At 55.4% G+C, this 20,301-nt stretch overlaps 6 protein-coding genes across 6 annotated transcripts; 2 read left to right on the forward strand and 4 right to left on the reverse strand.

The window, feature by feature from the left end:
* Window positions 1-142: 142 nt before the first annotated feature.
* Window positions 143-1,980, forward strand: PG997_004848 (uncharacterized protein; the record flags this gene model as incomplete). The annotated part of the gene is made up of 2 exons (XM_066809163.1): window positions 143-598; window positions 760-1,980. 2 exons carry the CDS (start codon window positions 143-145, stop codon window positions 1,978-1,980), a joined length of 1,677 nt encoding a protein of 558 aa, XP_066672781.1.
* Window positions 1,981-2,273: 293 nt separating this feature from the next.
* Window positions 2,274-4,462, reverse strand: PG997_004849 (UBA domain-containing protein 3; the record flags this gene model as incomplete). Its single annotated transcript, XM_066809164.1, has 6 exons — window positions 2,274-2,882; window positions 3,307-3,451; window positions 3,511-3,935; window positions 4,069-4,179; window positions 4,265-4,281; window positions 4,348-4,462. 6 exons carry the CDS (start codon window positions 4,460-4,462, stop codon window positions 2,274-2,276), a joined length of 1,422 nt encoding a protein of 473 aa, XP_066672782.1.
* A 3,094-nt stretch (window positions 4,463-7,556) lies between these two features.
* Window positions 7,557-9,170, reverse strand: PG997_004850 (uncharacterized protein; the record flags this gene model as incomplete). Its single annotated transcript, XM_066809165.1, has 6 exons — window positions 7,557-7,706; window positions 7,766-8,237; window positions 8,412-8,679; window positions 8,749-8,828; window positions 8,885-8,907; window positions 8,979-9,170. The coding sequence occupies 6 exons, from the start codon at window positions 9,168-9,170 to the stop codon at window positions 7,557-7,559; spliced, it is 1,185 nt and encodes a 394-aa protein (XP_066672783.1).
* Window positions 9,171-14,417: 5,247 nt separating this feature from the next.
* On the forward strand, window positions 14,418-16,055 carry PG997_004851 (PLP-dependent transferase; the record flags this gene model as incomplete). The annotated part of the gene is given in 4 exon segments (XM_066809166.1): window positions 14,418-14,878; window positions 14,892-15,307; window positions 15,378-15,616; window positions 15,681-16,055. 4 exon segments carry the CDS (start codon window positions 14,418-14,420, stop codon window positions 16,053-16,055), a joined length of 1,491 nt encoding a protein of 496 aa, XP_066672784.1.
* Window positions 16,056-16,789: 734 nt separating this feature from the next.
* On the reverse strand, window positions 16,790-17,077 carry PG997_004852 (uncharacterized protein; the record flags this gene model as incomplete). Its single annotated transcript, XM_066809167.1, has 1 exon — window positions 16,790-17,077. The coding sequence occupies one exon, from the start codon at window positions 17,075-17,077 to the stop codon at window positions 16,790-16,792; it is 288 nt and encodes a 95-aa protein (XP_066672785.1).
* Window positions 17,078-17,932: 855 nt separating this feature from the next.
* PG997_004853 (uncharacterized protein) lies at window positions 17,933-20,055 on the reverse strand (the record flags this gene model as incomplete). Its single annotated transcript, XM_066809168.1, has 2 exons — window positions 17,933-18,353; window positions 18,416-20,055. 2 exons carry the CDS (start codon window positions 20,053-20,055, stop codon window positions 17,933-17,935), a joined length of 2,061 nt encoding a protein of 686 aa, XP_066672786.1.
* Window positions 20,056-20,301: the final 246 nt, after the last annotated feature.

The following is a 20,301-nucleotide window of genomic DNA, read 5'->3' on the forward strand; positions in this document are numbered from 1 at the left end:
GCATGCCACCTTCGTACCAAGCTTTCTCTATCATGGCCTGACTTCGGTTCTTGGTGTTCTCGGAGTCTTGGGAACAAAAACTGCACTTTACACTCCTGCAAGAAGAAGCCGACCCATCAGCAATGACATCTCTTCGGTCGCAATGGGAAGGCAGAGGATGATGATTAGCAAAACGCAATCCATACGCCTGCGAAATGTAACCATCGCCAGCCTCGCGTTGTTGGTATTTTACGTGTTCCTACTACACCCGGCAGACCAGAATTTGGACTCATCGCGGGCGACCAAGGCCAAGTTCAATGATTTCCCCGGGGCCAGCTATGGCAGCGGCAGCGGCAGCGGCCGCGGCAGCAGTGCGAAGCAGAAACCGCCTTCGTGGCAAAAACTGTCGCCGGAGCTGCTAAACGACCGCTTCATGAATTCGCAGCAGTGTGCCAGCACGTTTCCCGGGTTGACCAAGGAGGTTGATGATGTGGTGGCCAAGGGCTCCTTCACGTTGACCAAGACCAGCGAGCTGGGGCCGCTTATTGCGAGGATAAAGGATGGAAAAGTAGGTTATCAAGGTTTCAAGAATGTGCTGAGCGAGCAGAAACGACCCTGGGTATGGGTTCTGAGGACTCAATACAAGTGATCCAGAGTCGGCCACCTGTATACGTCCATTTTGACGCTTTCACGGGAGTTCCAGGCACCAGCCGAACAGCTCAACAAGAGGCAGGAAATGTTCCTGTTAAATTCGTGCTGACGCTATGAAACTTTAAACAGCTCTACATCCTCCAAGCCGGCAGGCGCAACGACTTTTCCGACGACATGCTCCAGCACCGCGCCGCCAGCCTGCACCAGATCGCGGCCGCGCTGCTCACCGCGCCGCACCCGTCCGAGATCCCCGACGACACCGTCTTCGCCCTCAACTACCGCGACGAGCCGACCGAGTCGACCTTTTCGTACTCGCGCCCGGCGGACCCGGCGCTCCACGGCAAGCCCGGCCGGAGTTACTTCCCGATCCCGCACTTCAGCTTTTGGTCCTGGCCGCTCCCGTTCATCGGGTCCTTCTCGAGAGCAGCGGCGGCAATCCAGAAACTCGAAGAAGGAGCTGATGGGAAAGACACCAGCACAGTCACGCCTCTATCCTGGCGCGACAAGGACTCCCGTGCCGTCTGGCGGGGCACTGCGCACTTCAACAACGTGCGCGCGGGCCGGATGCGGCAGGAGCTGCTGCGGACGGCGGCCGGGAAACCCTGGTCCGATATCGCGGCGCTGCAGTGGACGACCGGCGCCACCAATGCCAGCAACGCGCTGGCCATCGAGGATTTCTGTCGCTACCGCTACGTCGTGCACACCGAGGGCATCACCTACTCGGGCCGCTTCCAGTTCCACCAGCTGTGCGCCTCGGTCGTCCTGACGCCGCCGCTGGCGTGGATGCAGCACCTGACGCATCTGGTGCGGCCCGTCTTCAGCTACGACCTGCCATCTCTGGCTGCGGCAGACGACGGCGATGACAAGTCATCGTCAGGCAACACAAAGACGGCGACGGCGACGATCGAGCGCAAACTCCGACCGCCCAAGGAATACGGCAACGGCGTCCACGAGAAGCTGTCCCTGGCCCCGTACCCAGCGCCCTGGGTGCAACAGGCCTGGCCGCGGAGCTACACTACGTACCACAACCGCCACAGCACCGCCAAAGATGCTGATGTCGCCGACGACGAAGAAGGCCCCAATATAGTCTTCGTCGCCCCCGACTGGAGCGACCTCGAGTCAGTCGTGGCCTGGCTCGAGGCCCACCCGCGCGCCGCCGAGGGCATCGCGCGGCGGCAGCGGGCCCTGTTCCACGGCCGGGGCTACTTCAGCCCCGCGGCCGAGATGTGCTACTGGCGGGCCGCGCTGCGGGGCTGGACCCGGACGGTGCGGTACGAGGACGGCCTCGTCGCGGCGCTGGGTGACGGAGTGCCGTGGGAGGAGTTCAGCCTCAAGGAGATTCATCGGTAGTCGGTCGACGAGCATGTATGTATTTCATTTGAAAAGAAGAAAGAAGTATGAATAGCCAGTAATCATTGTTTTCCCTCCCTATTAACTCCTATGTATGCCCGTGACGTGATCGAGTAAAAGAAAGGAGGTACGAGGGGATGAAAGGTCGACTACCAGCTTCACGCAGGGCCTCTCCCATAGCCCGAGAATGCGGGCCATAAGAGGCTGTATGTTTTATATGCGACATTATTATTGTACATTTATCTTTCTATGTACAGCCCCACCCGTACTTACATTGTATTGTTGACCCCCACTCACCCTGTTCTGGAGCTCAGACTGGCGAAGGCGTCGGGGCTGTGTCGGCCGTTATTCCAGGCCATCTCCATGCCCAAGTTCATCGAGTCTCGGCTCCTGGGACTACTACCGCTACCGGATACGGGGTTCGGGGCCGCAGCCCCCATTTGGCCATTGAGGAAAGGGTTATTATTGCCAGGTAAGGGCGTGGAAGCACTTCTCTGGGACTGTTGCTGCTGTGACTGGGGTGCGGATTGGGGGCCCGCGCCCGGAGCCGCAGTCGCGCTTTGAGGAACCTGTTCCTGGGGCTGCTGCGTGGGCGTGGGCGCTAAGGAAGGGTAGTTGTAGAGAGCCATAATGGAAGCCTTATCATGCCACTGAGGCATTGGCTGCTGTTGAGGCTGCTGTTGGGGCTGCTGGGGCTGCTGTGTCTGGTACAGCATCTGATCAAACCCTTGTTGTTGTTGAAGTGGCTGTTGTTGCAGCTGCTGTTGCGGCTGCCCAAATGGCATCTGTTGAGCATTCTGGTTCATAGCTAGGAAGGGATTGTTTCCATATAAAGCCTGCGGGGAGGCGTAAAAGTTTTGTTGGGACGCCTCGGGATCTGTCCCAAGGTCGGAGACGTAATCCTAGTGGGTGACCGCGCAAAGGGATTATTTGCGTAAGCGCCCTGGCCCTGCATATTCGATGTGTTTAACGACAAGTTCTGCTGCGGCTGAGGCCCCGGTGCCTGAAGGAAGGGGTTGTAGCTGTTCTGTTGAGCCGGCTGGGCAGGCTGCGGGTATGTTTGATTGCTGTTGAAAGACACAGATGCGTAGTTATGGTTCTGGGGGTATCGGGGGTGTCATAGACTGCTGATAGAGAGGTTGCTGAATCGGCTGTGAAGCTGGAAGGCCCCCTGTGTGGTGAGGGAACAGCTGCTGGGGTTGTTGCGCAGGCGCTAACGAGAGGTTCTGCAGGGACTGGTTCAAGGTGAACTCGGCCTGTTGCGCAGGCATCCCAAAGGGGTTGGTCGAAAGGAACGGGTTCCTGTTCGGGAGCGTGCCCGTCGACTGCGATGACTGAGGCTGGGCCGGAGGCATATCCCACGGGTTGTTTGACGCAGGGCTGGCTGCTGGGCTTAGCCTCGACATGCTCGAGGATGTCGGTGTCCTTGGCGGTGGCCCCAAGGAGTGCGATGTCTGCGGCGGGAAAGCCTCTGCGCGCGGCGTAGTAAGCCCGGGCGAAACGAGGCCTCCTTCGCCCAGCCGTACTAACGCCTCGACAGTCTTCTCCAAGTTGCCATTAACACCCTTGAGAACCATGGCATTGCGCTTGTCGTCAGCGAAGCCCATCTCCCGCAGCTGTGATAGCTTTTGGGCCGTGTCGTCTACAGTGTCGTGTTGGACGCTGGCACCAAATACCTTTGACGGTTTGTTTCGTAGATGATCCGACGACGGCGGCGAACGGGGAGTTTGTTGGCTTTCCGAGGATTTCTTGGACCGGAATATCGAGCCGGTCTTGAAGAACTTGCCTCCCGTCTTCGGGGGCAACGGTGGCGGCGTCCCTTCGTCCGACACCACGCTGCGACTCCTGGATGGTCTTCCTGCGCTGTTTGATGACGGGACCGTGGCGTACTTGGAGCGGATGAATCGCTCCATGGCAGAATCGGCTTCGTCGACGTCGATTGGGACTGGGGGCTTCTTGTTTTGGGGTTATATATTTTGTTCGATGCAACGTTCCCGATTTTCTTCATGTTCTGCGCGAAACTGTCAGCACCCTCGCACCTCTGGGGCTTGACTTCTGCGACGTAGAATCACAAGGGTAAACACCTACATCGACCTGATCGTTTGTCCACCCGTCCATGCTCAGCGACTTTACCTTGGAGATGTGCGTTCCCAATTTGCGATGGATCGAGGCGCATCGCATGCAGAGGAAGATGCCCAGCTAAAATACGCCCATGTCAGTACAGTCCAGGAGATACACGGATATAAAGGCTTCGAAAGAGCCGGAACAGTAGGTATAGACATACACTCCATGAGGCCCAACCTGTGGCACGCGGAAAAATAGTCAGTCCCTGTCAAGGCCTAGTTGGCTCGGATATACAGAACACACCTGGGTTTCGTGAGCCGCAGTCGGCACACGTCTTGTTCCCGGGCACGCTGTGCATAAGGTCTTGCAAGGCCTTCTCGTTGCGCGCCTGCTGGCGCTTGCTTATCAGCGACGCCATGGTTGCGCGTGTACGAAGCCCCTTGGCAGCTGCTCTTGTAGTCTACTACAGAGTGTAGGTATGTGTAGATTCTTCGATTGGCAGTCTCAGCACTGTCGCTCGATCCCCAACTCGAGCACGAAGGGCGATTCGACACGGGGCGGCGGGAAAGGGACTCGGAAGACGAGGATCTCTCGGTGGTTGGCGTGATGCGGTTTCGGATGGATCCCCCGATGGGGCGCTATATATCGTCGGGGGTGGTAAATACCAAGGTCGACCCAACGCAGAATGCAACGTTGAGGCGTGAGCGGCACCAAAATGTGGCAGGCAAGTAGGTAAGCAGGCCGGGGGAGAGAATTCAATCTATTTCTACGGGCGAGCGAGCGCGGTTGTGTGCGGCCAGTCGAATCCTTCCAGAATCAACCTTATGTGGTCAACGTCGTACGGCAGAGAGGAAATCGCGTCCTTGTCACACGTGGGTTTCTCGGAGAGGGCTTTCGAGGATGGATTGTTGGAGGTGCGTGGGCATCGATCGGATTTGTCGATCGAGTGGTCGCGCCAAAAACGGAAGGTTGCGTGTGTGCAGCCCAGTCCAATCTTTTGGGCCTTTCGTTGAAGCGAACAGACGTCGGAGGCGAAATGAATATAACGGTTAGGCACAAGTAGCCTGTAAACAAAATAAAAAAACGCAACTAACAAAACGATATACACAAACGAGCGAAGACGGCCCGTGGAAGGGAGAAGGAGGAGGAAGAGGAACAGGAAGAGGAAGTATAGACAAGCAGAAGAGCCATGAAGCAAGGAAATGCCAATGGGTGCCTGAGTCTCTGATTTCGAGTCGAATCAAATCAATCAATCACATTCAATCCGACGTTCTTGTCTTGTCTTGTTCCAACAGGACAGGGAGAAGACAGCATGGCATGGCAACATTGCTGGGAGGGGGTTATTTTAGTGGTATTCCATGCGAGTTTCCATGCATCCCAACCCCTAGGTTAACCTGGACTTGAGCCTTGGACGGACACAAGCAAAGAGAGCAGACAAGCCAAGCCGGCAGCAATCAGTCAGGCAGGCATAACACAGCCAGCAGGGCGGATAGGCGGATAGGCAGGCGGACGGAGGAATGGTCGTGTGGCCGGGCTGGCAGTCTGGCAGTGGCAGGATGCGAAGGGGAAAAAACCGCTGCCTCTCGTTCGAGGAAAGGGGAAAAAGGTCCACTTTATTTTTCCCGGAGAGGGCAAGTCAATCCATCAATAGTCCCATAGCTAATGTACGACGTGATTAGTGACGCGCCAACATTTTCCGACTGCTCTTCATTTCGACCTTGCGACGATGCCCAGTCGTCCGTTGCATTGATCCTAGTCGGCGCAATATTTTTCTTCCTTCTGTTGTTCCCGACCTCGCTCATTATTCAGTCGATTGGCCCGAATACTCCCCTCCCGGCAAGGTGGTTCAATCTCGTTTAAGCCTCTGGGCAGGGGAGGTCACAGAGCAGGTGCATCCAAGGTGCATCCAAAGAACAATAACCCAACTGCAACTGCGGGTAGCCACGCCCGGCCGCCGGGGGCTGAGCCTGCTTTGCTTCAGCCGCTTCTGCGCCGTCGCATGCACAGAAGTACGCTTGTCTTCTAGCCTTCTGTACCAGACGGATCAGTCAAGTGCATCTCCCATGCGTACCTAGGAATTCTCTCATTATGAATGGCAAACAGCCAAATACTAGATTAGATTGCATTGCAAGCCACGAGGTCTGGGCATAAGCGCACAGGGACGTATGCAGGTACCAACAGAAGTTACAGGGCACGCACGCACGCACGCACACGACGACGACGACGACGAGTACAAAGCAGAAACTGCCCCGTTCCAACGGCTCGCGTTTCTTTTGGGTTTCCACCACCTCAACGTTGATCAAGCGCCAATCACCGTTCGCCCTCGATTGAATCAATACGACGTTATGTAAGTATGATGATGCTTTGCAGCAATCAAGGCAAAATAAATTCCTACTAAGCCTGCAGGTGATTTGCCAGTATCCGCGTCCGTCCCAACCAAATGCTCACTCGCATAGACCGTCCAGGTCCACTTCGGGACCCTGAAAACCGCATCTTGATCAACTCCATACGCTCTTGTATGGAGATAACCCGCTGACAAACATCGTCATCTAGCGAATGTTGCGATGGGCGACTCGAAGCTGCCCGTGGGGCAGAAATGCTGGCAGTCTTTGATAACGATCTGCTTTATTTTCGAGTGGCCTCGAGTTTATATACTGTCCCATCTCCAAGTGTCGTCAATAGGGCAAGAGTCATGTGCATATAAAATTGTATAAGGCTTATCAGTGGGTTGTTCATCGTGATAACCCATCTCAATTTTCCGAGGACCCTCTAAACCCCCTTCTTCGTATATTCCATGCTGTATCGAATTTCTCTATTGCTATTCAACATCATCCATTTTTACACCGAGATTCGGTTCCGTATCCTTACCCAGTGATGCTCATCTTGACAAACCAGCCTTCACAGAGAGGCTGGGCGCTGTTCTCTTAATCTCTACTCATGCTCGAGATTCAGGGACACGTGAAATGATCAGAAAGAGCACTGAGGCATATATACAAGATTGCATTTTGAATTGAATTATGACGAGCTATGTTTGTGTATGGTATCTGGGAGACAAAGGAGCCGAAGAAGCACACCCTTGACGCACCAAGAAACAGCAGTTAAAGATGTCATCCCAGGTCATCCAACAGCCCAGATGCTACCCCCGTCTCAGCCAAGATCCCAATTCAACAATGTGATGAGGGACTTGTTTGGCCGCTCTCGCTTGACGAGTGAATAGCCCCGACTAGCACCATTAGCAAGCTCGCCTTTTATTACCCTATCCGCCATAGATATCATCATTGAATCGTGAAACTCATCCGAACTCTGTTTCGTATCTGGGTTTTTTCTTCTTCGTATCTTCCCCCTTCTTCTTTTTCGTCTTTGAAATCCGGGCTCGGGTATTGTGCGTGTACTCGTAGCACTCAACGCCGGTACGAACCCCGCCAGGTTCGCAATGAATCCAGTGAAGGTGAACCCTCAACGCTTGAAGACGCCTCCTGGATTATTCAGCTGCGTTTGCTGTTTTGATTCGTTTAAGAGTCTGCCATTGGCGTGTCCTCCGTATGGTGCGGATTGTGGCGCTCCTCGTCGGGGAATGGTTTGCGACCGAGGACGATGAAAAACTTCTGGTAGGCGTGTACACTCGTATCGGAGATCGACTTTCGGACATCGAGTAGCAGCATCTGTGCCAAAGGTTAGCGAAATACCGTTGTGGACGGGTTTAGGTTTATGTTGGCCTTACCTCCATCTGGTTTCGGGAGAGGTTTCTTATCCGCCCCAACGGGCCGTAGGTGACGGCTTGGATACCGTGTAGGAAATTCGCCTCCCACATCTTGCCCAGCTCCTTCCACCGCAGCTCGCGAGGCCAGCCGTTGATGGGAATCTTGAAGACGTATTCCGTCACGTCCACGAATCCGACTTCCTCGCAGGCTCTCCTCCATCGGTCGCCGCTGCGAAGCGGCCGGCCTTCGGAAGCGGTGGCGTCCGCAATGTCCTCGAAATGCAGTTTGAGCGGGTTGTCGTCGGCCATGGTTCCATCGTCGCACAGAATGGTCGAGAGGAGATCCTGTGCTTCGAACCAGCCACCGGGCTCGAGCTGGTCAAACGACTTCTGGACCACGTCGGTCTTCACATCTTCCCAGCATCCAAGCGTCATGCGTGTGTGGATGTAATCGAAGCGGTCTTCTTGCCTGTACCAATGCCACGGATCGCGCCTTTTTCGAGTTAGCATATTGGCAATAAATTGGGAGGGCGGCCGCAGATATGCGAAGGAGACAGGGGGGCTATAATAAGTTCTCATGAATCTTCAAAGCCAGAAACCGCAAGCTACTACTGGGCTCGTGGCTCGAACCGGAACTCGTACACGCCCAAGAAAAGGTTCGACTCACGTATCCTCGACGTAAAACTCTACATTCAGGGGCACATCTGTTGGTTGAATGGCGGATAAATCTGTGCCGAGCACTTTGGCTGTCGGGTACTCGAAGCCCATCTCTACCGCCCAAATCCCGGTGCCGGTGCCGATGTCGAGGATTCTCTTAGGTGGGCGCTCCTGAGAAAACGGGGCGAAGTAAAGTCTGCCACCCATGAGGTGTTGGAGGACGACATGCTCGAACTGCTGGCGGTCCTGTTCGTCTATATCGTTCGGGTAAAAATAGGCTGTGATGTGGCCATGTTAGTGCCTTGGGGTGACTGGATCAGTGAGTCGTCTGGGCTGTGTCAACCTACAGCCGTCCTTGTATGCGTGGTACGTCCTTCCATTCTCGGTGCGATAGTTCGTCACGCTGCTGGTGACTGATTCCCAGTCGCTGCACAACAGCCATAAGTCACGGGTCAAGTCTGGTGAGTGTTTTTCAATACTTACAGGTCGCGCTGAACGGGAAGGGACTATAGTCCCATTGAAATCAGCTTGGTCTTCTATGCAAGTGTGGAGGTAGGGTCAAAGCTCGCATTCTTACATCCGCTTCTATGAAGACCGACTTTCCTGTCCCAGCCTCAAGATTTTGTTGGAAGCTGAACTGGTAACCCATTAGGTCGACGCTGTCGCCGCCCGGCACCTGAACTCGTCCTCGTTCTCCAAAGTGAGGAGCCGGTTGGCTGGCTCCCTCGCCGCTGAGGTCATCTGGCGGGGGGTTGCTGCTAGACGCCATGGCTGCTTTGGAAGTCTAGAATCTCCGGTATCCGTTTGGGCTGCCGCAGCCAGAAGTCCTGCTTCCTGTAGAATCAGTCACAGGTCGGACGCAAGACATGGCGCACTCATACAATCTTCAAGTGGGAAAGCCCGACCTGGTGATTTGGGGGTTCATATGACTTACGCTTTTAGGGATGGATCCGAAGTGTTTTCAGAACCAGCGCACAAAAAGTTTATGGGGTCGACAAGTGCCACGTTCGTTAGATTGGTGCAAGTGGAAAAGCCTTGCTCGTGACATGAGGTGGTTCCTTGTATAGTGTCGACAGAGAGGATAGCGACCCAATTACTCGGGAGTTGTCCTACCAGGGGGGTGGTCCGTCCAGGAAGACGGGGTTTGTATATGTTGCAGATTGGGTTGCGAACAGCCGTTATCCGTCGACTGCCGTACAGTAATAAGGCTGGCTAGAAAGCCGAGTAGCTCAGAGGCTAAGGCAGATAGCGAATATTTAGTGCAAACGATACTAGTTCTCCCCCCTCCGCCTGGGAGACGAACTGCTCGCGTTACTTCGTCACACAGCCAGAAGAGGCGGTTTCGGTGGCGGCTTGCATGCGGCTAGCAGGAGACGTACTAGGCAGTAGGGTCGTACGAAGGACCGGAATGGGCAATGTTTGTGGGAGTATTGGTAGGACGGCTACCGGTATGGGATTTGCGATCAAGGCCTTCACGACTTGGACAGAAGGGGAAAGATGAAAGGGGAGGAAGAGGAGAGGTGTTGGAGAATGGCCTAGGTCCAGAGCCTGCGTGTGCATTAGTCGCAAAGCATAATGCCCTCGGTATGCTGTTTCCCCCTACCCTTACCAGAATTGCAGCTCGCCTGCTGTAGGGAATATTTTGCACCTTGCCCCGAAGTAAGTAAGTACTGCTACATGTTTCCATCGCATCCAGGGTGATCAAGCTGGTGCTTCCTTGGCTGGCGAGCGAGGGATTGGACAACGGAGAGTGGACAGCGACGGGACCGGGACAAGCCTCGACTCCACACTCTTAACCAATATCTCGGGCCCCGAGCCTCGAGCCTCGAGCCTCTGGCAGTGGCAGTGGCAGTGAGCGCGCGCGCGCGCCATGTTGTGCTGCAATTTTGTGCAGTTTTTGTGCGTTTCGACCGAAGCCCGGTTTGTGTCCTCGGATCATCAGCCGATGGACGAGTAGGTAACCGCCGCAGCTAAGAATAATCAGCAACGAGCGTGTAGCACTTCTGCTCCATTACTCCATTAATATTAGGCACTTAAGGCCGAGGGCCACGGCCTTGCAATTTTGAGGCCTGCTACTGCTAGGCCTGCTAGGCCTGGCACTGGCACCTGGCCCTGGAGACGACCTCCGCAGAGGATACAGCGGGTCAACGGGTCTTGCTGGAAAGCCTACTTTCCTCCGTAGCTTCATCGGAAACTGTGCACGCGATACAAGGGCCATCCCAGTCGCTGCTGGAGCCTGCCAGGTTCGAAGAAATAAAATGTTTGTCGACACTTGGCCTATACGGGCAACGCATATGCATCTCATATGACTTGACCCCATTTCGAGAAGAGGAGGAGGAGACGAGGAGGAGGAGGGAGCTGGCAGCTTCGCACTCTACTGCGCGACGCATGTCTTGTATCAATGTAGGTATGTAGGTAGGCAGGTAGGTACCTACTTACCTAACACGGCTTTAATGGGTACGGGTTTGATCAACGCCGCTTCCTCTTGTTGGCCAGACATAAGGGACCGCCCCGGTTGAACATTGTGAGTCCTTGCGCATGCACGCATACCCCGGCCCTTTGGCTTTGGGACTTTGAGCAACATGCCCCCACCGTCACTTTCCCAGGTCCCATGTTCGTTCATGTCTGTATTAGGTATTAGTAGCGCCCAGCAGATGCCGAAGAACGGGGTCGGAGGAGGGCCGTTATTGTCGCCTCGCTGTGATGTGATCAGCGGGCGAGGGCGACTCATGGTCCAGCATCTGCATCGCTGAAGGCTTGCGTACAGAGCATGCGCGGCATCATTGATTGGTTGGCGGTTGAGGCGGAGTGCCACAAACGCTTGCCTTGACTCGCTGGTTCAACCCCGAGCAGGTCGGCAGGCGAAACGTGGGCGTTTGCTTATTGCGAGTTCACGGAGTCCGGCCTTGGATTGCCACCAATATGGCAATGGTACCTACCTACTTGGTTGGTATAAACCCGAAGGGAGTGTATAGGAACCTTAGGCTGACATGCCAATAAAACAAAACCGACGCTTGTTCAAGGACCAGTACTCGACAGTGTTGCAGCCCGAGCTGCAGATCCCTTAGCAGTGCCGATAGTCGTTCGATATCGGGGTGGCCCACCTTTGCGCATGAAGGTAACGTTATGGGACGAAATTTGGAATGTCTTGCTCAACTCCAGGTCTCGCAGGTCTCGTCTTGTCGTGCAACACACGTTCCATGAGGTCGGGACCTGCTGCGCTGCCCCAGCGCAATGCCGGTCGAACGAATGGGCATTGGAGTTACACGTATGACTGCATACAGATGAGGTGCATGCAGGCGCTGGTAGAGCAGGGATGTCTCCAACAGTTCTTATCTATAGGTGTATACCTTAGGTGTATACCTAAGCATATATAGACTTCTCTTTCTATAAATACCTATAGTATGTTTATATTCTTTATGGATACACATTACATAATTTGCGCTTGGGGAATGGACATCGGACAGTACCCTCGCGTCAGACGATTCCTACCTACTCAGTACATGCTCAGCCGAGCAAGCAGCAGCATGGCCCTGGGTTCCTGCAATACCAAATTACCCCGCAGCTTTGGAGGTATTACGTCGTGTTTTGCATCAATTCTGTGGTCCTCAACGAGTTGTTGTACTAATTGGTTAAGCGTCACTGCCTGTGTGTTCAAGTGGCATTGGCATCTGCATTTCTCGCAGGGCCAAAATACCTATAGGAGTACCTAATGTACAGGCGACTCGCTCGTACGACGAGAGCGATCCCCACCTCAACAACATTCAGTCTCGGTAGTAATTACTTGATTCATCATGGCCGCCCCCAGAAGCCCAGCTGGCGGACGGCCGGAGATGCTTGGGAATAGAACAGGCACATGGCTGACGAATCTGGCATAGGGGCATTGGCAAGACCGAATGATGCATGTTGGTACTTTGAAATTGAAGGCGGAGATGGAAAGACGACTGGGCGCGAGCGAGTTCTGAGCGGGTTACGGGGTTTTCAACCGTTTGGATCTTGTATGCCCTAAATCCATGTCTTGAGAGCCCGGAAATTTGGATCTGTAGCATGATCTCTTGGTATCTGCTCCCTCACCGCTACAAACGGGACAGGACATCACCATGCTGCACGCTCTTCTTCCAAATCTCGACGTGTTTCGACTCTGACATCAAAGGAATCATCTTCCATTCAGATCTACCCTACAAGTGGACATGGCTAGAGTATGTCAACCTTTAGGTGCATCGAGAGACTCGCCCCCGAGTTCCTGTCTTGGCCCACGGGCCAATAATGGCCGAATGGATTGGTTGGGGAGGGAGTTGATTAAGATGTATGTACATACATGTATTTACCTACCTAAGTACTCAAGTTACAATCGCAGTCAAGGGGGAATATCCCGAGGATCTGACAGTTAACGCCACGAGACACTAAGAGGGTCTCGACTTGTCGCATCTTCCGGATGCGGTAACAGCAAGCCTGCCAGGATCCGAATTGTCGGGTCGGCCGTTGGCTTTCCTTTTCTTCAACAACCACAACCCCCTGGGTTGATTGGCTGGTTTCTCGCCTTGCTCTCCTTTTTCCCCTTCCCCTTCGATTCCTCTTGGATAGAGCATGGCTGTTCCCGACCAGGTGGTTCTGGCGATTGGATTGGAATAGGCAATACCTACATCTTAGCCACTTTGGGACGGATTTTTGGGGATGATGCATCATCAAATGTACCAATCCGCTCAGGTACTGATCAGTACTGCCACCACTACTGCAGACTGACATCTCGATGCTGGCTTTCTGCAAAGCTGCAGCACCATGACCAAACTGACGAACGATAAAGCCTGCATGAACTGCAATATCTCCTTTCCCTCGCTAAAGCTAGCAGGAGCCACGACTTCAGGCGGAACCCATCCGCATCCGCATCTGCAAGTCTCTCTCTGAGGTCTTTCGCACTCCTTCGCTCTTGTCCGATCCCCGCCCTTCAGCACTGAACCCACCGAGATGTGGATGCGTACAATTACACCATAGGCCCTGTACTTGGGGGCCTTGGGGCCAGACCCAACATGGCCAGCGTCGAGAAATCATCGGGAACATCAGAGTCCCCAGCTCTCGCCTGTCAAGACAAAGTGCGCCCTACTTACGCGATACGATTGCACGCACAATCTTGAATCTCGGGCTCTGGAATCTCTCGAAAATCAAGAGTTTTCTGCCCTTGTTCTGGCGAATCTAAAAACCCCGAAGTGCAAGACGTTTGGGGCGTGGGCAACTGGCTTATCATGCTATACAATTCTTATATCAAAGAGTGTGAGTTTAACAGCAGATTGTCCCATGCTTTATGGCGTGGCTTATTAGCACGACTACAGTGAGCGTTCATGTGAAGATATTGATGTCAATTTGACTCGACCAAAGGGTGATGTCTACCCTACATACACGGTAAGGTCAGGTTAGATGCTGTTTTGGGCCTGCCAAACGGTCAGTGATGGTTCGAGGATGCACTTGACCGACCAAACACTAAAACCCTACAGTAACAAACCAGTAACCACGCAGCTACAGCTACAGCTACAGCTACAGCTACAGCCGCCCAGCGCAACAACGGGGGGTCGGTTTGCAGCTGGACGAAACCAATCTGTTGAATCCCGTATCACTGTTCAAGCTGCACCAAAAACTACCTACTTATCTAAACGCGCTTGATGACCCTTCTGAGACATTTTCCTATCATCGTCGTCTTAGGCGCCAAAATAGCATCAGCATCAATGTGTTCAGGCCCGGGATTTGGACGCTTGCCGGCGTTTGCTAACGTAGCAAGCGGCCTTCCAATTGACTTACCCTCGCCTCACCTACACGATGCTCGCAGGGCGTTCGCAACAAAGGTGTTCGTCGCACCCAAAGTCTGGCCATCGATCGTAATAGGGCCTCGGCAAGCGCAAGAAGCTTCTTAGAGCAGAGGTTAATTCCTTCTTCGACGTACTTCTTACACCAAGATCTCTGAAACTGGTCAAACGCTGTGTCACCTCCCAGCAGCAGCATCTGAGTCAGATCTCCATCTACCAAGATGACGGGAACAAGCGACGAGTTCATGCAGGATGCCTACGCACGCATCCGCGCATCCATGTCGTCCAATAGCACTGCCCCTCTGCCGGGTCTGCCCTCGACGCTCCCCCAACCCGCGCAGCTGCACCACGCCCGTGCCTCGCTGTCCAGCACAGCCGGCGCCTATCCCTATCTGCAGGGCCGGGGCCGCCAAGCGACCGTCGAGCACCTCCTCGACGACATCACGCCCGCGCTGAACGGGCAGAACCGCTCGAGCCGGTACTGGGGCTTCGTCACCGGCGCGGTCCTGCCCGTCGCCGAGGTCGCGGACAACCTGGTCAGCGCCTACGACCAGAACGTGCAGGTGCACCTGCCCGGCCAGACCATCGCGACCGAGGTCGAAGACGCTGCCCTCCGGATGCTGCTCGACGTCCTCCGCCTCGGACCGGCGGAGGGGGTGGTCCGGGCGTACCTTCACGACGGGTGCCACGGCGAGCAACATCCTCGGCCTGGCGTGCGGGCGGGAGGGCGTCTTGTCCGCCCGGCTCTCGGCGACTGGATGCGCGGATAAGACGGCCAGCGAGCTCGGCATCTTGGCAGCTTGCCTGCGAGCCGGCGTCAAGGAGATCCGTGTCCTGACGAGCATGGGGCACAGCTCCTTGTCCAAGGCGGCGTCGATTGTCGGGCTTGGCTCGGCGAACGTACATGAGTTGCCGCATAGCGCCGACGAGCCGTGGCGGCTGGACCTGGACGCCGTGCAGAGGGAGCTCCAGCAGGACGGCGTCGCCTGTGTCATTGCCCTCAGCGCAGGAGAAGTCAACACCGGCAGGTCCGCCACCCAGGGGCTTGATGATATGCGGAGGCTGCGGCAGATGGCAGATCAATATGGCGCATGGATACATGTAGATGGCGGTAAGTCTTGACAGAAGAAAGAACATGAACCAAAACTGGGGCGATTCCTAACAAGCAATATCTTCTCCAGCCTTCGGCATCTTTGCACGAGCCCTCCCCGACACCGACGAGTTCTCCCGCCTCCACCAGACCGCAGCCGGCCTGGAGCTCGCGGACAGCATCACGGTCGACGGCCACAAGCTGCTGAACGTGCCCTACGACTGCGGCGTCTTCTTCACGCGCCAGGCCTCGGTCCTGACCGGCGTGTGCCGGAACCCCAACGCCGCGTACCTGAGCTCCGAAGCCGCGGACATCCAGAGCCCCCTGAACGTCGGGCTCGAGAACTCGCGCCGCTTCCGCGCGCTCCCCCGCCTACGCCGTGCTCCTCAGCGAGGGCCGCGAGGGGCTGGCCGACATGTTTGCCCGGATGGTGCGTCTGGCCCGCGGCATCGCGGAGGTCGTGCGGGACTCGCCCGACTACCTCTTGTTGCCAGATTGGCAGGGGCAGGAGTATGGCGGTGCGAGTTTGGGCGACACGCATATCTGCGTCTTGTTCCGGGCGAAGGAGGACTCCCTGAACGATGTCCTGGTCGAGACCATCAATGCCACGGGGTCATGGTACGTCTCCGGGACGAAGTGGAAGGGACAGAAAGCTGTACGAGTCGCCGTAGCCAATTGGCGGATCAATGTCACCGAGGATCTGGAGTTGGTCAGACGTTCTCTGGCAAGTATAGCACAGGAGCACAAGACCGCTAAAAGTAAACCATAGTAGGCATTGAGCGACACCAAGAGCGCAAAGCATAACGGCCAGATCAATGTACATATATAGACACAGGTCCGTAAACCATTCCGGGCAGAACATAAGGCGCATTGAATGTATTTGTTGGGTCTCAGGATACCCGATTTATCGAGTCGAGTTGCGTCAGACCTTAAGTCTTGTGCAGGCAAAAGATACCATATATTCTTCGTTTCCGGGCTTGAGACGCTTCGGCTCAAAATAGCTCCAGAGGAGGGTCGCTTTGAGGCATCCCGTCTCGCCTATCGCAATGGCTGCAAGTATTACGGCGCAGCATGCTTGAGAGGGCTATTTTTGGCACCTAAGGAGATAGCGATCCCGGACTATGCCGGCGAAGGTGCCTACATATCCCGAAGGTCTATGATCGCTCCTTCAAGCCCTCGCTCCCTCCCTCTCGGGCAGCGGCGAACACACGCCTCGTTTCCACTGTGCCGGCGTGGTGTCCGCACATCACCAATGCTCGAGTTTTTGCTTCGCCTTAGGGGGACTGCTGCCTAAAGCATCATCAGAAACAAGAACTCCGTACCACGTCCGTAGCACATTCCCCGTCCGTCACCACATGCTTGCTTTGTCCCGAAGCCCATGATCCCTTCCTTTTCATTTTCCCCTGTGGTATTTCCCATCGTTTTGCCGTCCCCACGCTTCCCCTCGCCATCCCTCTTTTTCATCACCGACGAGCCATCCAGTCCCTGTTCTTCTTTATATGCTCAACCAAACTTGCGGCTCCCGCCAGCCTTCTTGGCCTCCTCCGCCTTCTTCTTCTTGCCCGTCTTGTCGCGGCCCTTGCCGATCATCTCGAGGTGGCCGGCGCGCTCGCCCAGGAGCTTCTCGGTGCGCGCGACGAGGCCCGACGAGAGCTTCTTCTGGACGCGGTCGGCGTTGGTCGCCTTCTTCTTGTTGTGCATGCGCGCGCCCTTGCGGACCTTGCCGGCGTCCGACTTGGTCGCCTTGAAGCTCGGCGCCGCGGCGGGCTTCTTGATGGTGCCTTGGGCCATGGCGGGCGAGGCAAGCGAGGAGGGAAAAGGTAAATAGGTAGGTTGCGGTTGCTGGATGGATATGTATTTCGGAACAGGCGAATTATAGACTGCCGCTTGTATGAAGAGGTGACTTATGCGTCTTCACAAAGACAAATGCTGTTCAGGTTCGCTGGTATGAATAGCGAAAGCCTGGTGTTGGATCGAGAGAGAGCGAAAGTAAGGGAAATAAAAAATTCTGCCCCACTGCGGAACTGCCCCCCATGCATTGGATCTCTTAGCGCAACTCCCTAAAAGTTACACCTGCATTGCTACCTTTGCCTGCTGAATACAACTGGAAATGAAATTGAGTGGCGATTGAAGTAAGAAGCGAACTCGTGATTCTCATCTACCTATATCAAATATATATTACATCTTATATCTCTGCAAAAGAACAAAGAAGACTGCGAGCCATAATTCTCGGTCGGCTCGGCCTCTACCCGCGATACTTCATAAGCCAAGGCAAATCTGTTTCCCCCAAAATCAAAGCCATTCCTGAACTCCTAGTGAACGCCTTCCAGTGTGCTGCTTCTGCATCCCCTCGGCAAAAGGGCCCCCAATGAACTCCGTTCGTATGATTTTAAGCTAATAATGAAAGTAATGATAATGGTGTGTGGATGCTGAGTATTGTTGTACAGACAGAGAGAGAGGGGGGGGAGAGACACTACAAATAAAGAGAGGTATATAAAGGATGTAGGGGGTATATATCCAGACCGGCGTGATATAGGTCTGTAGGCTTGAAAAAGGAAAACTTCTGCCATTATAAGGTGAAAGAAGAGAGGGAAAAACAGGAGACATGTATCGTCACACATAAGAAGTCGTGGTCCTTTCTCCCGATTACTGCACATTCAGAAAGAGATCGTCGCCCCGTCGTGTCGGCGTCAACCTGGGCTGCCACGTCGGCGTCGCCGGCAAACGAGTCCTCGGCGTACTCATGCCGGCACCGCCCGCCATTTCGGGACTCAGGAGCCCCGGGTCATTGGGTCCTCCTTCACCCTGTCGCCTCCACGGGCCACCTGGCTTCCTGTTAGGGCCATTGTCCAGCGACAGCGCCGCCGCCTTCTCGTTGCCCAGCCTCTTGGCCAGGAGGGAGCTCGTGGTGGAGCTCGTGGTTCCCGCGGCGCTTACGGGCGACACGAACGAGGAGATGTGCTGGGGCCGCAGCGGCTGGCGCGTGTCGAGACGTAGGGGATTCTGCGCCACTTCGGGCGCGGCCCTCCCAGCGTGGATCCCGGGCGGTTGATATGCAGTGGGGGCACTGGAAAAGTAGGGAACGGCTGGGGTTTGGGTTTGGGCTCGGGGGAGAATCCAGAGCCTGACGTTGTCGCCAGAGGAGACGGCCCCGGTGCACCTGGCTGCTGTTGCCAGGGGCGCCGCGGGTTCAGGGGAGGAGGATAGGCGGAAGGGGAGCCTTGGACGGGAAGCACGGCACCGAGCGTTGGACTTGGCTGGCCAGGCGGCGAAGCCATGAAGTTGGGCCGCTTAGGAGGTGGGACCAGACGAATGGTTGCGCCATCTAAGCGACCGTGGATCTTCGGGTACTGGACAGGTGACCGGCCAGTGGTGGGAGAGGGGGATTCCATCACGGGAGACAACGAAGAGAGCCGTCCGACTTCAGGCTCGACCGGGGAGTCCTCATCGTAAGGCCCATAGGAGGAAGACGTGTCCATCGTGGTTGCGGAACCCCTCGAATCCTTCGAGTTCTTCCGGTCCATCCTCTTGCGGCTCACACTATCCGCCATCCCTGTGCCCGATGGCCCGGATGAACGTGTGAGTGAGCGTCCGGGTGCGGGACTGCCTTGCATGTAGTAGCTCGACACACGTCGCGACGCATTATTGTCTGCAAATCCTTGGCCTGGGCGCGACGCCCTCCTAGACTTTCGCTTTTCAGGCATCAGGGCAGCCGCCGAAATTGCCGCTGCCATTGCCTTGGCCTCCTCTCTCTTCTCTGCTGGCGATTTGGTCAACGGCGTATATGTGTCGAGTTCCGCAGGTTCAGCCACCTGCGCCAGCTCGGAGCGTCTGGTGCGGTTGCTCAACACCCAGTTCCCCCATTTGTCGGCAACGTAGTAGGTTGTTGCCGATTGGGGATCTGATGGTGGTGGCCGCCATATTGCGCCCTCCGGTGCCTCCGTGTCAAGGTCCGCAAATCCGGTCACATTTGTCATTGTACTCGTCCTGTCCGTGGGTGGAGGTTGGGACGACTCTGAGGCAACGGGCTTTCGAGAAGGTATGTTCAAAGTCAGATTCGGCCTCGGAGGTCTTGTGGGTTTGGGCGGCAGCAGCCTGGACGGCTGTCTCTGCAATGTAGGTTGTGGCCGTGCCAAAAGGCTATTTCTGGAAATAGTCTCGCTCCGTGGCCGTGAGATGGCGAGGCCAATGGTGTTTCGATCGATCTTGAAGCTGTATTTGCTGGGAGAGGGTTGAGGTTCTTGCCGCGATTGCGGGTTGTGGATCGGCGGTGAGATGTGGAATATCTTGGTGAGTCGAGCCGTTGCCATCGATAGCCTTCCTTGGCGGCTAGAAATCCCAGTTGCACTCATCCCACCCACGCTATCTCTTCCGTTGACAGCAATAAAGCCCTCCTGGTCGAAGTCCTGGTATTTCCGTTTCCTCATACATCGGGCAAGCAGGATTGCCGCCAGAGCTAGTAGTACAGCGCCGCCAATACCGACAGAGATGCCCACTATCTGAGCGGTACCAAGACCCGAGCTGTCGTTCGATGCCTCTTTCGTAGGCGCAGGCTCAGGCTCACTGGATGCCGTGGCATCCGGTGTGACACTTGTGAAGAACGAAGAGCTGAGCGTGGGACGTGTAGGGGTCAGTGTCCCAGGTATCACCACTGTCGTCGACCCGCGCGAGGACGATATTGTTGTCGTTGTCGTCGTCGTTGTTGTTGGAGCCGTACTTGACATGGTATGGGACGCCGAGATGATCGGTACCATTCTGGACGAGGTCATCGTGGGAACCGTCGACCAAGATGCTGGAAGCGATAACGTTATGGATATGACTGAATGAGTATTTGGCAAGGCTCCCAGTTGGTTGTAGCACATGCCATACGCTCGATCGGCTCCGGGGGCTTCGAATGTCAGTCTCAGTAGTTTTTCAAGCGGATAAAGAGCTACTCACAGCCCACTGGAACGCCATGGCAGTGCCCGACTTCATTCAGACCAGCTAGACACTGGAGGGCCACTTCCCTATCGTAT

Source organism: Apiospora hydei (genome assembly GCF_038363865.1).
Source record: "Apiospora hydei strain CBS 114990 chromosome Unknown utg000004l_segment0_segment0, whole genome shotgun sequence".
Taxonomy (NCBI): Eukaryota; Fungi; Ascomycota; class Sordariomycetes; order Amphisphaeriales; family Apiosporaceae; genus Apiospora; species Apiospora hydei.